We start from the raw sequence: 15,085 nt of genomic DNA, 5'->3' as shown, positions 1-15,085 counted from the left end.
GCGGCATGAAAGGGTTACAGGTGTGTCCGACAGGGGTTGGGCGGGCCACGTACATTTCTCTGAGCGGTTCTTCCAGTTACTGCGGACTTCCCTCCCCTAGTCCTCCCTGCCACGGTCCTTTCCTAGGTGCCTTTATACTTAATATTCTTGTGTTTGTCACCCACTTAGGCTTGTCGTGGTGATAACATCTGCTTCCACGTGCACGTTTCTTCCTGACACGCCTCTCGGTCATTTCAGCCTGGGACTTGGGTAGGGAGGCCCAGTGGCCCAATTTTACATTGTCGGGACGTGGCTGAGTCAAGTTTTGAACACAACGTCTTTGTACTCAAAATCACGGTCTCGTACTCCCTCCCATTACAAGCCCCCTCTCTTCTCCAGCCAGCGAGTGGTTGGAAAAAATTTAGTTTGGTGAGTGGGTCAGACTCAGAGGCAGCTTACTGTGTCCCTAGACAGGCACAGGAATGAGGCGGCAAAGCAGGGCTCTTCGGGCCACTCTGAACCGTTCCTCTCAGGGTTTGGGTGACTCTGAGTGTTACAAATATCAGAGGTCCACCTTTCCAGTTGCTTCCTATACATTTCTCTTGGGGATGTGGGATCTTTACTTTCAACACAACAGGTCCAAACCAAATGCACCACCTCCCCCTCAATTTGCTTCCCCGTTAACAACGCCACTGACCGCCCACTGTCCCGTGCTGGAGCCCCCCCCCCCAGTCTTGCACCGCCTTTCACCCGTCACCCCAACACCCAGTCCTATCTGTGCACGCGGCCTCCCAGGACGGTGTGTGGGGTCAGCTGACACATGGTGCGGGGAGGAGCTCTGAAGGCTGCAAGTGAGGTTTTTTATGTCCTTTGAGGTGGCACATCTGTTGAAGTATAAGGGACGAGAATGAGGCCTTGGTGGCCATTCAGACTGGACGCTTGTGTCATTGAAGTGTGGACTGGTATCCGAACTATGACGTCATAGTCTTACATTTCAATAGCACTCCGCACCCGTAAACGCACTTCCTCAGGAGGAAAAGGAACACGTGCGTGAGAATAACTGATTTGCCCCAGGTGACATTACTTAGGAAGTGGTACAGGCAGGGCTAGAACTCCTGTTGGCTAAACCCAGAGGCCTCTTAAACTAAACACCAGGTTTGGTTTTGGCACTTCACCACTTAGTACGGGTGGCCTAGGGTGAGTGAGTGAGCCCCTTAGGTGTCAGTCTCTGCGCATAAGGTGGAGACGTGTGAGAGCACTGTGCCTGTTTCTGGGGTTTTGTGGGAATCGAATGCGTGTACATGAAGATCGACAGTGCCGCGTAGAAAATGTTCCGTAAGTGGTGGCTCCTGGAATGCTCTTTCCCCTTCCTCACGTATCTGGAGACTTCAGGTTGCCCCTCCTCTGCCTTTTCCCTTAAGGAATTTATTCTTTCTGGCATATTTATTTAGACTGCCCACTTCAGTGACATTTCCATGGGGTTGTTGCTGTACCATTTTGTGGAAAACTAGGTAGAGAATTTTCACGTTTTCCTCTCTTTCTCTTCTGCTGATTTCCCCATTAAGGTTATGACACAATTCTAGTGAACTCCTTTAGTTAAAAATTCTAAGATTAAATTTGTGCTCTCTGGACCCAAGGTGAAGGAGATTTTAGGTTAATAATAGGAATAAACTTGTAAAATCAGAATTGTCCACGGGACTGCCCTAGGAGGTAGAAATGCTAGCCAGGACCACAGAGCTGTGACTTTGCCCTGCTCCTCCTCGCCCATCCCTGGTAATGTGCACTGTGGTGAGAACCGTAACATACAGATAAGCTATCTGTGTTTTGTATTTTTGTGGTTTTGGAATGTTTGATGCATGATTTTACACTGTTGTAGTTAATCGATAGCAAATAAGATAGCAAATGAACTATAACCTAGCAACGTGAGGAAGATGGTCAGACTTCCCTGGATGTTGCCGGCACAGAGCGCAGAAGTTAACACATTAAACTAATGTTGAAAGTGCGGCTCCGGAACCCCAGCGGCGCTGAAGACACGCAAAGGTCTCAGCGAGGTCACGGTGCCCGGGGCCTCTGAGGAGCTTAGCCGGGCGCATGCACACTACACACACTGCTCCGTGGTTTGCTGAAGTAGAAAATGGGAGGTTTTATCACGCATGAGACTCCCATGCAAAGTTCGACAGGGGCCGCACGCCGCGCTCAGGGTTGAAGACCATGGCTCAGGCACTGCTGTGTCCTGGGAGGTGTTGAGCACTCAGCTTTCACCCTCCCTGCCCTTGCCCACGACCATTATAGTGACCAGAACGTCTGCTTGCTCAGCAGTGATGTGCCTCGAATCGTGCCCGTTAGTTTTCAGTAGCTCCCCCTGGCCTGCATGTCAGCCTTCAGTTTAATGGCCTTTTTTATGTTCGTTCATTTTATTTTATTTCCCATCGTGGTTTTGTTTATTTCTTTTTTGTTTTTTGTTCCTTCTGTTCTCTTTCTTAAAACCGTCGTGGTTTTCCCTTCATACTCCCCAATGTTTGCACATGACAAGATGTTGCCATCCCAACATTACCTCCCACCTCACTGACCAGTGCCACTACTGACCATCTAGCACCAGCCACGGCGGGACCACTGCCTTCAGCTCCTCGGGACGTCGTGGCCTCCCTGGTCTCTACCCGCTTCATCAAACTGACGTGGCGGACGCCTGCCTCAGACCCTCACGGAGACAATCTCACCTACTCTGTCTTCTACACCAAGGAGGGGATTGCAAGGTAAGTGCCCATTTGTCCGGAGCCCATTGGCTCCCTCTTGGCCCACCCAGCCCAGTCCTGCTCGCCCTGGCTCTGATCACTGAGATGCATCTTTCCTAATTTGGGGTCATTAGAAATAAATTCCCAGACTGAAGTCTCGGTGGTCTTCCCTGCCTTTCGGGGCTGACTCGGAGAGAGGACAGATGGAGCGATCTAGGCTGAAGTATTAAAATGTAACCAGGGCCACCCCTTGTTCATAAGATGCAGTCAGCACAGTCTAACAAAATAAGGCTTATTTAGGACTTTCGGATTCTAAAAATGAAGGTAGACTTAACTGACTAATCTAATCTGAAGTGAATGTTTGCCCCCTTGTGTGTATGTGGGCTGCTGAATTTCAGGGGGTCTCCTTGATGACCCAGGAGAAATTATGGATTAATTTTCCTAAAACAGCATTTTCATTAAATTCCTTTCCATCTCCACCCTTTCCAGGACCTCACATTGCCTTTCTGTTGTTTATGGGTTGTCCAGAATCCCCAGGCTGCTTTCCTCCACAGTCCTGCTTTGTTCTGTCTGTCCACCCTTGCGTTCCTTACCGCCCAGCTGAGCTCACCCTCCCATGGCGGCAGTCCAGTCCCTGCCACGGGACAGCCTGTTTCCCGGCCCAGTCTCTCCACTCCCGTCCCCTCCGCTCTCTCAGCTGAAGCTGAGTCCCATTCACCACCTCAGCCCTGGTTGAGCCCCGTGACCCCCCTAAAGCTCTCTCTGCCCATTCCAGTACTGTTGGCGTTTCTCTTAGTTGTGTCCGCACCTCTCATACGTGACACTCGTGTCACTCAGCACATGGCCTTGAATTGCTGTGAGTTGTTACTTTGGTACTTTCTACGTGCGTCTGTGTGTTTCCTCAACCTGATCATGAACTCCTTGGGAGGAGGAACCATGCCCTGTGCTAACTGTGTGTCCCTAGCACTGCTGAGCACACAGCTCCCTTGTCGTGCTGTTGCTTCACCCCAGAAAAAGAACACGAAAAAAAAAAAGAAAGCTAAAATGTCTGTTTTGTTTGGGCCTTACCTTGCGAAATAAAGCTTGCATTTCTTACTAGAGTGCTGGTGTTTGATATATATTGTCTTTAATACCAGACTGATGAGTTCAGCAACCACAGGAACCTTGATGGAGCGGCGGCTCCTTGGTTTAATGCCCCAAGGAAGCCCGAGTGGCATGACTGGGCCGGGTAGATGGAGGCACGCATGGGGCAGAGTTTATCTGGACTCTGCGCTGGACCGTTGTGGGAATTACAACAATAGGGAAGCGTAGTTCTTGACACAGAAGGTGAAAACATTGCTGTCAAACAGCATCTGCTGAGAAAGTCTCCAGTCGGCTTTCAGATCTCATTACAAATTTCGCAGAATTTCGCAGGAGAAAGCAAGCACTTAGCCTTCCTCAGAACAGCGAGCTCCCTTTCACCACCAGGCCCTGTTCCTCCGCCTCTGTGCACTTCCTTCACAGGTGACCCCGCCTGGCTCTCGTCTGTCACCCGCAGATGACGCCTCCTCAGGCTCCCATACCCCTCTCAGCTTAGCCTCTCAGTCCCTCTCACACTGCCGTCCTGGGGCCACCTTGTTCCCCAGCCAACTATCAAACTCTCAGGAAACCGCAAGCCCGATGGCCTGGCGGGGTGTCTGCAGTGACGAGGGCTGCAAACCAGTTATTCGGAACCACTGCCGGCACACCTCCCTGTTTCACTCCTCTGCGTTTCTTCTGCAGCATGTAGCATTCTGCAAATTTCCCCTTTGTCACTGACGCATCGACAGTGTCGGTCCCCTTCAGTGCAGCAGCTGCCAGCACCGAGAGCAGAGCCTGCCCGGCCTGTAGCGGCACTAAATGAACATTCGTTAAGAGAGCAGATTAATTTCAGAGAAGAAATAACAATTATTCCAGAAATTATGTTGGAATAATGAATTCCGTTTGGCGGAAAGAATAAACATTCTGTCTCTCCGCCCGGGCCGCGGTGGGGGGGGGGGGGGGGGGCTTGGGTGCGTGTCCTGTCCCCAGTGAGGGAGTGTGTGTGTGTGGGGGGGCCATCCACGTTTCCCTGTCACATCCATGTGGTCTCTGTCTGTCTCTCCGCCTTCCTCTCGCTCTGAAAAATCAGACACATATCCTCAGGTGAGGGTTTTTAAAAAAGTTCTGTCTCTGTCTTGTGTTATGCGTAACAATCACAGATGGGTCAAGAGATATTTTTTAAACTTACGTTTTAGAAAAAGAGAAGCTATTTTGATTCTATAACATAGTAAAATTCCATGTGATAAAATGTAAACAAAGTCAAACTACCAAGTCTAAGGTGGGAAAATGTGTAATATGTGTAAAAGATCGTATTGACACTCAGTCTGTGCAGAGAGCTCCAACAATCCTAAGTAAGAGGTACCCCAGGAGGCAGATGGTAGAGGAGATGATTCTTAAAAGTTCATGGAAAGGTCATTAAAGTTAAAAAACGGTTTCCACTATTACTGCCAATCTTAGAAATACAAAATGATGAGTTACCATGTTTCACCTATAAGGCTGGCAAAAATTTTAAGTGGATAATATCCAGTGTTCAGCAAGTTAAATGCTGGGAAGAAATCTGCTCTAGGCTGCTGATGGAGGTATAAATTAGAATAGCCTTTGGAGAAGGCGATTGGGCAGCTTTTTGTATCTTCTTGGTGCACAAACCCTTCAGTCTAACAATTACACTTTCAGGTGTCCTGCTGGCATACGGACATACATAGGGCTCGCATATAAAATGTTTATTGTAGCGTCATTTCTAATGAAAAAGAAACAGTCTGTTGGTAGAGGAATGGGCACATAATTATGTGTGAAGGATGATGCGGGCACTGTTAAGTGACTTACATCTGTGTATTTTGATGTGTGTATAAATCCCCACAGCTGTGCTTGTCCCCTGCCTCCCAGGAGACATTGAGCAATGTCCAGTGACATTGTTGGTAACAGATGGGAGGAGATGCTTACTGGCATCTAGTCAGCGGAAGCCAGAGATGCTGATAAACACCCTACAGTGTGCAGGACAGCTCCTTACAACAAAGAATTCTCCTGCCCCCAGGCTCGGTGGTGCTGCGGCTGAGAGAGCCTGGCTGGAAGAGATCTGGGGAGATACAGGCCAATACATGCCCCAGTTAGGTCTCAGGGTAGCACAGGTTTTAAGGAGTAAGAACAGCTCAAACTTTTAACTATATATACTTTTGTTTTTAATGAAAATCTGTCACGTTATAAAATTTTAGATGTATCCTCGATTTGAAATAAGCAGGATGATTAACAAATGACGTTGGAATTGAGAAAAATAGGAAAGTTAAATAGGCAGGGGATATAGTATAAAGGAAGAGAAGAGGCAGGGAGGGTCCAGTGTCATTTGTGTGCGTGGCGTTTGAAGCGTGGGAACTAAGAAAACTAGTCTAACTGGCCCAGCATTTTGGGTAGGAACTAGATATTATAAAAAAGTGGAAGTTTGGAGCAAAATGTTGGCATACCAGTAAGAATTTGGGTGTGATCAGTTAAGAAGGGGCCGTTTTAAGCTCCTGAGCAAGTGTGCACTGTGAGTTTATTAAACAGGCTTTACGAGCATTACTTTGCGAGTGCCACGCAGGATTAAAGGGGAGAGGAAAGGGAGTCAGGGAAATGAATCAGGTAGCGGTTTTGTTCATCTTGGCGTGTGGTAGGTATGAAGATAAAAGCAGTGGCCTGCAGTGGACAGAATAAATACGTGAAATATTTCAAAGGAAGATTCTTGGAGACTGTACTGCCACTTCATTACTTTAAGTTTATGATTCCTGAATAGAAGCGGTGAAGGAGTAGAAAGAACACAAGTAAAAAGACTAGATCCTGGTTACTTGTGTTATAAAAAAAATTTTATTTAACTGTTCCAAGCTTAAATTTTCTCATCAAAATGAGAGTAAGTTTTCTTCAGACTTACAAGCCAACTTCCTGCCTTTGAAAATTCAACCACCAGGTGGCGCTGTGTGCCTTGCTCAAGAGCTACCAAAATTCTACTGGGTCCCTGCGTTTCAAAAGGTCCTAGCTCCACCTTTTCAACTGTGAAATGTCCCTCTTTTATTTTCAGTGCCTTTAATGTAGACAGCAACTCTTTTGTGATACTAGCTACTAAGTGGAGAACACAGAGGAAGTTATTCCAGAAATGAACAGCTTTTTAGAGATCGACATCTGTTAGTCTAGTCCAGGAGTTGTCCCACTGTGGACCCTGGGCCGAATCACACTTGTAATTTTTATGACCCAGGAGCTAAGAGCAGCGTTTACGTGTTCAAGTGGTTCCATTGTAATAGGACATATAAGGAACTACATAATATTTTCCATTTTACCTCTTGGCCTATAAATATGTAAGAAATATGTGGCCCTTGAAGAAAACGTTTGCCGTCCGGATCTCATTTTCGTCACTTGCTGCATGAATAAACTGAGGCCCAGAAAGCATCAGGGACTTGCCCACGGTCCCTCGGAAAGCTCGTCTATTGCCAGAGCTAGAACTGGAGCTCCTAACTTAGAGCCCCACGCTGTCTTACCGAGTGTGCCTTTCTCTTTCTGTTGGACTCTTAGCTAACGCTTTCTAATCTAAGGCCCACCGTAACCTCGTCACCTCGGTGTGGCGTGCCGTAAATACTGTGTGGGTACTGTTGGTCTGTCCAGGGACATTGTCCTTTATAACAGTCCCTGGATCTGTCTGCTAGACTGACACTTGGTTCTGCGACCTCAGGCCAATCTAATATCAGAAGCCTTTTTAGGTGCTGGGTATTTAACCTTAGAGACATATAACTGTTGCCGACGTTTTTAATTTTAAAGCTTCTATTGAAACTTATTCTAGGTTTTTAGTACCTTTCGCTCATTTCCCCCGTTTTTTCGCTTTCACACGGAACAAACCGAAGGTGCGGGTGGTGTCCTCACTCTGCAGGATTCCCGTAGCGGAAGGCAGCTTTCCACTCCTCAGTCAGCATGCAGTTGTGATGTTTGTGTTGCGTGTGAGCGTTCTGCCGAGTGCTTCTGTGGAGTGTGAACACACACGAGACACCCTTTCACTTCAGTGTAGAGTAAAATAGCACTCTTGTCTTTCCAGGGGAGCTTGCTTAGGCTTCCAGGCACAGAGTGAGCACAAGGGACCAAGCCTGTACTCAGGCGGAGCTTTCGGCTGAGGTCAGCAGTTTTCACCCTGTGCGCCGCAGGAACATCTACCACATGCGGTGCCTGTCTGCTTAGTCAGGCATTAGCCTCTTGGCTCTTAGACTGTCAAAGTGACAGCAGACAACAACAGCCACTCAGTGTGAATGAATAAAAATGACACCTATTTTTTGGTCAGATGGGCAAAAAATCTAATTTGTTTTGGTGTGCTGCAGAATTTTAGTAATTACTTCATGTGCCATGAGATGAACAAGGTTGGAAATAGCTGGTTTAGTGAGAGATAAAATGCCATACTTCCTTCCATACCACAATCATTGTGTCAGAAACCTCAGGTGTAAGAAGTCGGGTGCCATCCTCCTCCTAAATCTGGTGAATTAGAGGGTTAGCAAAAGAGAAAATAGTATCTATAACCATCTCAAATGTCTCTCTGAGCAGTAACTTTTGTTACCACAGTGCTCTTTGCCAGTGCACCTGATTATAGAAAAAAAAACACCTCTATAAATACGGCGTGGGTACTGTTTGTCTGTTTTTTTAATTAAGAAAGGTAGGTTAAAGAACTACAGAAAACTACTAAGAAACACATCTCTAAAATGCAGATGTTCATATACAGCAAAACAAACTGGTTACGTAGAATTAAAATGTTAATCAGTAATTTCAGGGGAAAATTGTCAATATTTTAAAGTTAGCATTGTAATTCAATAAATTAGATAATTTCAAACAATTTCTTCCACAGAGTAGTTTGGGGCCTTTTTATTATTACTCTCGAGAAAGATCCAGATCTTTCTTCCCGTGATTGGCAACTTTAAAGGCTGGTTGTTTGTCTAATACAAGTAAATCCCTTCACAGTATTTGTCGAAAACTCCTGTGTAATGCGGTCGGGTTTTGTTCCAGGGAGTCCAGTGGACTGAGCATAATTCCAGACCCAGGTGTGGGCACAGAGACCCCGAGACTGAGCCTAGACGCTGCTTTCTGGGAAGAACCTGGAAAATTGCTTTTATATTTTCATCTCACGATGCTAGACTGCTGGATGCATTTGTACTGTTCGTGATAAGATTTGTCAAACATTTCAGAGCACTTTGGAAAAATAATTCAAAAAGAGTGTTCTTTTTAAAAAGTAAATAATAAAAGTCAGTGTCATGATTAGCTTATTTTATAGATTAGGTTACTTTTAGCTTTCATTGAACTTTTACTGTTTTCTCCCCAATTTTAAAAGTCATAATCTCTGTTGTCCTTTTATTGAGAGTCTGTTATCCAAAATACGCACAGCAGCCCTCGATGTTTTCTGTGAAAATTGAGTCTGTGTCCCTGAGAATCACCCCTTAAAAGTCAGTGATTCCTGAAGCCTCCACAGCCGGTGGCCAGCTGCCCCATTTGAAATGGCGATGGGCAGACTCCGTCTGTGTCTTCTCTGCAGAGAACTTGTCCTCATGCACCCAGCGACAGCAGTAACATTTAAACACGGACAGCGGTCAGTTATCAGACACGCACAGCTCTTCTTCCCTGTGCTGTTGCAGCCTCAGAAGTGCCCTTTTTTGAGAGTTAATTTGACACAGACTGATAAGATTTCGATGTGGGATGGTAGAGGAAACCACGTGTTTTAGAAGTACTGCTAATTAGTGCTGTCTCTTTCCAAACCCTTCCTTGTCTAAAGGGAGCGTGTTGAGAACACCAGTCGCCCAGGAGAAATGCAGGTAACCATTCAGAATCTAATGCCAGAGACCGTGTACGTCTTCAGAGTGACGGCTCAAAATCAGCACGGCTCGGGAGAGAGCTCAGCGCCGCTCCACGTGGAGACACAGCCCGAGGGTGAGTCCCCAGTCTCTCAGCACTCCTTGCAGCCGGCGGGCCCCACCGGTAGCCTTGCACACCACAGCGGTGCGAAATGCAGCAGCCCTTGCCTTCCAGGCTTTTGTGAAGCAGTCATGAGAGGGAAATGAGTTCACATCAGACAGTAGCAGATAGTGTGAGACACTGTGGTTCCATTCCCCACCTTCACTGATGCTCTAAGACCTGGTTCAGCCCCTTCTAGAATCTTTCTTCTGATCGCGGCTACTGCTGTATCTCCACGATTCTGGGATGCATTATCACTTTCTTCCTTGAATCGTGATTATGAATATGTCCCCCTTATTCTGTGGCAAAGACCGTCTTTGTCATCCTTATATTCCCCTGTGTCTGACACCCTGCACCAGAAACAGGTGTATAGTATTTGTTACCCCAGACTTATCCTGGTCTTCACGCACATCAGCATCTCTTTATGGCTTTACTCTGGGTCTATAGTCTTTCGTGTTACATGCTGGTACTTCCAATTATACGTTCCTTAAGATTTTCTGCAACTGAAATGAGTGTCAGGTTGGTTTATTTTGTAAACGTCTTATATGTCTTAAATTTTGGCTGCAGACTGGAGGCCTGCAATTACAAGCAGTCACATCATTGTTAATGCTTTTCCCATGAGGCTTTCTGCTACACTTTGCCTTCTGTTAACACAAGCCACTGTTTGTTATCACAGCCTTCTGCAGTTTCCCTTTACTGTTAAACTTGGGGTGACAAAGACCTCACTTCAGCTCTGGCTGACGCAGCTGTGAAGTGTTTGTGGGAGCTACTGACCCAGGGGACTAAACAGATTCCGTGCACTTACCAGTGAAACCACAGAAGTAATTCAGAGACTTTTCATGGGCTGAAGGGGGGGGCGGGAAATAAAGACCAGAAGCTGTGGAACTTCACTCCCTGATGCTGGAGCAGGTCATTCAGCCATCGAGTGTTTGCTGAGTATCCCCCATACCAAGCACTGCGCAGGGCATGGGAGGGGCAGGGAATGCACAAGGTAGGGCTTCTCGTCTTACAGAACGAGCAGTCGAGATGGGAGGCCGTCAGTTGTGCCAGGGATACAGCGCAAAGATCAGGAATCGAACCCCGTCGAGAACGAGAGCTGTCAGAGAGTCAGCGGGCGGATTTAAGGAAAGTGTGTTGTCCTTGCAGGGAAAGGATGTTGAGTTCCACAGTTAATTGCGTTCCCATAAGAGCAGAAACAGTCTATTAGGTTTCAAGCTCAGTCCTCCTCCATTAATTAACTCTCATGTACAGGTGTCATTTATGAGAGATGCTGGGATACAAAACAAGGAACAGTTACTGTAAAAGCTAGGCATCTGAAGGCAGACTCCCAGGAAGAGATGAGAATTGGCCTGGAAACATTTAACTTAGACAAAGCATTCTTGGGGAGGGAAACAGCATGACCCAAATTCCCAAAATAGGATCAAACTATGCATGCAAGGTGAGTCACGATGGAAACAAAGGAAAAGACCAGTGAGTTTGATTCAGCGCAAGAGTTGCACCCTACGGCCGTGAACTTTCCAAAAATACATGAAAATGTCTGTGTGTCTGTACATAGTCCCATTTCCCTTGGAGTAGAGCCTGTGGCTTTTTTTTATCATTTCAGAACTTAGGGGTCAAACTGTTGATGGCCACTGGGCTAGAAGGGTCATTGTCAATTTGAAGGTGAAAGAAGAAAGAGGGAGGGACAGTAGACTTTGAGTGTCTGCCGTGGGTGCCGGGCACGGATGTGCAGATGGGTCGGGGTGTGGAGATGAGCAAGACTTGACTTCCGTGTACAGCAAACTCACCGTCTGATGCTGGAGATGGACGGGTCAGCTGACGGGATGCCACGTGCTGTCACCAGGAGGACAGCAGGCGGCACAACCCCTTGTTCAGGAGTTTGACGGAAAGAGAGTTGGTAGCAAGACCGCAGGTGGAAGGGGCAGCGCGCTCTGCTGAGAGTGTGCAGGGGCGGCGGCCGAGGGAGCGTGCTTTGCAGGGGGAGGTGTGAGCGGGGAGCAGGTGCACTGCAGGCCCCAGGGCCGCGTGGAGAGGCAGTGTTGCCATTGGCCCTGGAAAATATTGTACATGTTTAGCCCCACAGATCAATGTAAATTTTTCTCCATTTGCTGTACAGCCAACGTGAAAGAATGAGTTAGCGCCTTCTTTAGGGTCATATTGGCCTATGTTTGGGTAGCCAATGAGTGTACTGAAGCTGATTTCGTGGGAATTTGGGGACTGTTTTCTTTCCTTCCCCCTTAATTGTGTTAGAGGAAAGTTTTCCATATCAGCAGAAGTGTGACAAATCCCGCTTGTCCAGATGCACAAAATACCCTCTTAACATTAAGTGAGTAACGTGACTCAGGGCTAAAAAGTAAACAACGGTCAGGAATAACCATAATCAGGTGTCTCTACTTCGGTAGCAAAACTCATTTTAAGCTGTGGCACTATTATTTAAGAAAGCCAGTTAGTTTTATATTTTGTTAGTTTTTTGTCCTTCCTTAAATCTAGTGGGGGGTCTGTTACAGAACCACTAGCACCAGAGTTGTTTTCAAATAGAGGATCCAGCAAAGTGTAGGTCTAGGCAGCCGCCCGGGGTTTGTGTAGAAACTGAGGCTGGAACCCACCAGTCAGAGAAACAGAATATAGTGAAAGGGGATAAAGGTATGTGAGACACTCTGGGGATTGGGGCCGAGCAGCATTCGTTCAAGCAGCCGTTGAGTCTTCCAGGCACAGACGTCCTGGGCAGGGGGTTGTAATGATCTCCTAACTGGTCGTCCTGGGTCCATGTTTTAGAATCAGAAAGTGCCCCATTCCTGGCTCTACCACTCACTTCCCATCCCTCAGGAATGGTTCCTAACCTCTCAACCTGATCCCTAAACGGGGATGATAGTAGTACCCACCTCATGTGCGTTCGTGCAGGAGTTAAATACATGTAATTTCAATATACGTAAAGCACTCGATGCTGCACTGACTATAAGCATTGAATGAATAAAAGATAGCTGTTCTACAAATTCTTCTCTCATCGCGTCTTGTTCCCTCACTGTTTTCTTCCACGCATGTGCTCACACATCCCTTCTAAACACATACCCGATAGCACCGTAAGTTTTCAGTGACTGACTGAGATAACGCAGATGCCGTGGCAGGGCCGTCATTCTCCAGCTCTCGTCATCCTTCTCCGTGTTCTCTGTCCTGCGTCTTTTCTCTGTTACAGCCTGAACCACACAACTCTCTTTTCACATGTTATTCCTCATCTGCTGGGGTGATTTTCCCCTTAGTATGGAAAAAACCATTCAGTTTTCTTGCTCCACAGAAATCGTCACTGATGTTTCTCTTTCCTACTCACACCCTCCCAAAGCAGAGTTGTGTGCTCTTTCTTTCTTTTTTTCAATCCTCACCCAAGGATGTGTTTATTGATTTTAGAGAGAGAGGGAGGGGGTGGGGGGAGTGAGAGAGAAACATCAATTGGTTGCCTTCTGTATGCATCCTGACCAGGGATTGAACCCGCAGCCTCTTGGTGCACGAGACGACACTCCAGCCAACTGAGCCACCTGTCTAGGGCTGTCCCTTCCTGTTTGGTTACATCCACTACCTCACTGTTAGTACTTACGACATTATTTGCAACTATATATCTGTATAGATACATAGATACATTATATCTATAGATACACCCATATATAGATAGATACAGATACAGATACAGATACAGATCTGACGTCCCTCTAGACAGAGCTCTTTGTGGACAAGCCCCCGACCCCACCTGCCTCACAGGTTCCCTCTTTGTGATGATGGCTTTGTACCTGCTGCTGCGCCATTGCCAGACTGGGAGTTTACAAAGCACAGGAGGAATTCTGAGGTGTTCATTTTCTTCTTTTAATGAACTTGAGGTTCTTCACAGATAAAATTTGGTTTTAAGTCATAACAGGAGAAATTTGTTTAATATTATCCTAAAACCACTTCAGTCATATCAGTTATTTTTTTTTTAGTTTTTTGTTGTTTTTAAAAGGTGGCCATGATGACATTGTTGCTGAGAATGGTGACTGAGGAGCGCAGTAAATTTTGTTTATATCTTGCCTTCTTGAAATTTCCTTTCTAGTTCAGCTCCCTGGCCCAGCACCTAACATCCGAGCGTATGCAACGTCCCCTACTTCCATCACTGTCACCTGGGAAACACCGTTGTCTGGCAATGGGGAGATTCAGAATTACAAATTGTACTACATGGAAAAAGGGACAGACAAAGAACAGGTATAAGATGAAGTCATTTTTTCCCTTTTTTTCTAATTTTTAATTATAGTTGACATGCATTATTGTGTTAGTTTGAGGCATACAACGTAGTGATTAGACGCCTATATACCTTATGAAGTGACCGTCCCAGGAAGTCGAGGACCCACCTGACACCGTACATGATGTTGGGAAGCTGGTTTTCACCCTGTAGATTAGAACAGGAGAGTTAAACCGTATTTCCGAAACTCGGTGCTTGTCAGTCTAGACATCTGAGGGGGGCGGGGGCACAGGAATGAAAAGTGCACAGATTCTCTTTCTTTGTGCCAAGGTTTATTCTGTAGGTTTTACCAGGAAGGGCAACTAAACGCCAAGCACTAGTTCTCCATAAATTGCCAGTGTTTATGGTTAATCTGCTTTGAATGTCAAATAACATCTTGTATAAAGGATAAAAGTCTGTATTCCGTCAAATACAGAATTTGTGTAGTTCATCCTTTCCTGTAGCTTTTTGGTTTGTGAGCTGTGTATGTGTATAAATTGTTTTCGTTTTATTCAAGGATGTCGATGTTTCGAGTCACTCGCACACCATTAACGGGCTGAAAAAATACACAGAGTACAGTTTCCGAGTGGTGGCCTACAATAAGCACGGTCCCGGCGTGTCCACGCAAGACGTTGCTGTTCAGACGCTGTCGGATGGTGAGTCTTTCATCCTTGGGAACAGGATACTGTGCTTGGGGGCCCCGGTGGCCTAGCAGTGAGGTCACGGGCTTTGATGCCTGTTCAAATCCCAGAACCCTCTTTTTGTAGTGTGACTTCAGTCAAGTCATTTAACACGCCTGAGTCACTTAGCACGTTTATTTAATGTAGAAATGTGAGTCATACCAGGCACATTGGGTTGCAGTGAAGGTTCAATGAGAGATCGTAGAACACGGCCGAGCCAGGTACCAGATAGCTTCTCGGTGGTGTTTTCAGTGGGGGCGTTTGTGTAAGTGAATGTTCCTGCTTACTCGTTACACTGACTGTTCAGGGGCTGTGGGAAGGCTGGCTCTGCTCTACTTAGCAATCATGTTTGCATGCCAAACAGGTCTCTTTCATTCCGTGGTGTTTTAGGACAGTTTCACTCCTCACTGTGACTGAATTTCTAAGCCCAGGTATGTACACACACATCCCCTTAC

The 15,085-nt window shown here is 46.5% G+C and overlaps 1 protein-coding gene across 9 annotated transcripts in view; it reads left to right on the top strand.

Moving 5' to 3' along the window:
- Window positions 1–15,085, top strand: part of NEO1 (neogenin 1) — a 200,861-nt gene that overhangs the window by 136,710 nt on the left and 49,066 nt on the right. For 6 of the 9 annotated variants that reach the window (XM_053927493.2, XM_053927490.2, XM_053927489.2 and 3 more), the window contains exons 8-11: window positions 2,513–2,732; window positions 9,532–9,686; window positions 13,786–13,934; window positions 14,468–14,606. In XM_053927493.2, coding sequence (XP_053783468.1) covers window positions 2,513–2,732; window positions 9,532–9,686; window positions 13,786–13,934; window positions 14,468–14,606 — 663 coding nt within the window. The remainder of the gene's footprint in view (window positions 1–2,512; window positions 2,733–9,531; window positions 9,687–13,785; window positions 13,935–14,467; window positions 14,607–15,085) is intronic. The other 3 variants (XM_053927494.2, XM_053927496.2, XM_053927491.2) reach the window with 1 other exon arrangement.

The sequence above is a fragment of the Desmodus rotundus genome, chromosome 7, assembly GCF_022682495.2.
Source record: "Desmodus rotundus isolate HL8 chromosome 7, HLdesRot8A.1, whole genome shotgun sequence".
In the NCBI taxonomy this organism is placed as follows: domain Eukaryota; kingdom Metazoa; phylum Chordata; class Mammalia; order Chiroptera; family Phyllostomidae; genus Desmodus; species Desmodus rotundus.
Note: the sequence above shows the minus strand (reverse complement) of the source record. Positions and strands in the feature narration are given on the sequence as shown.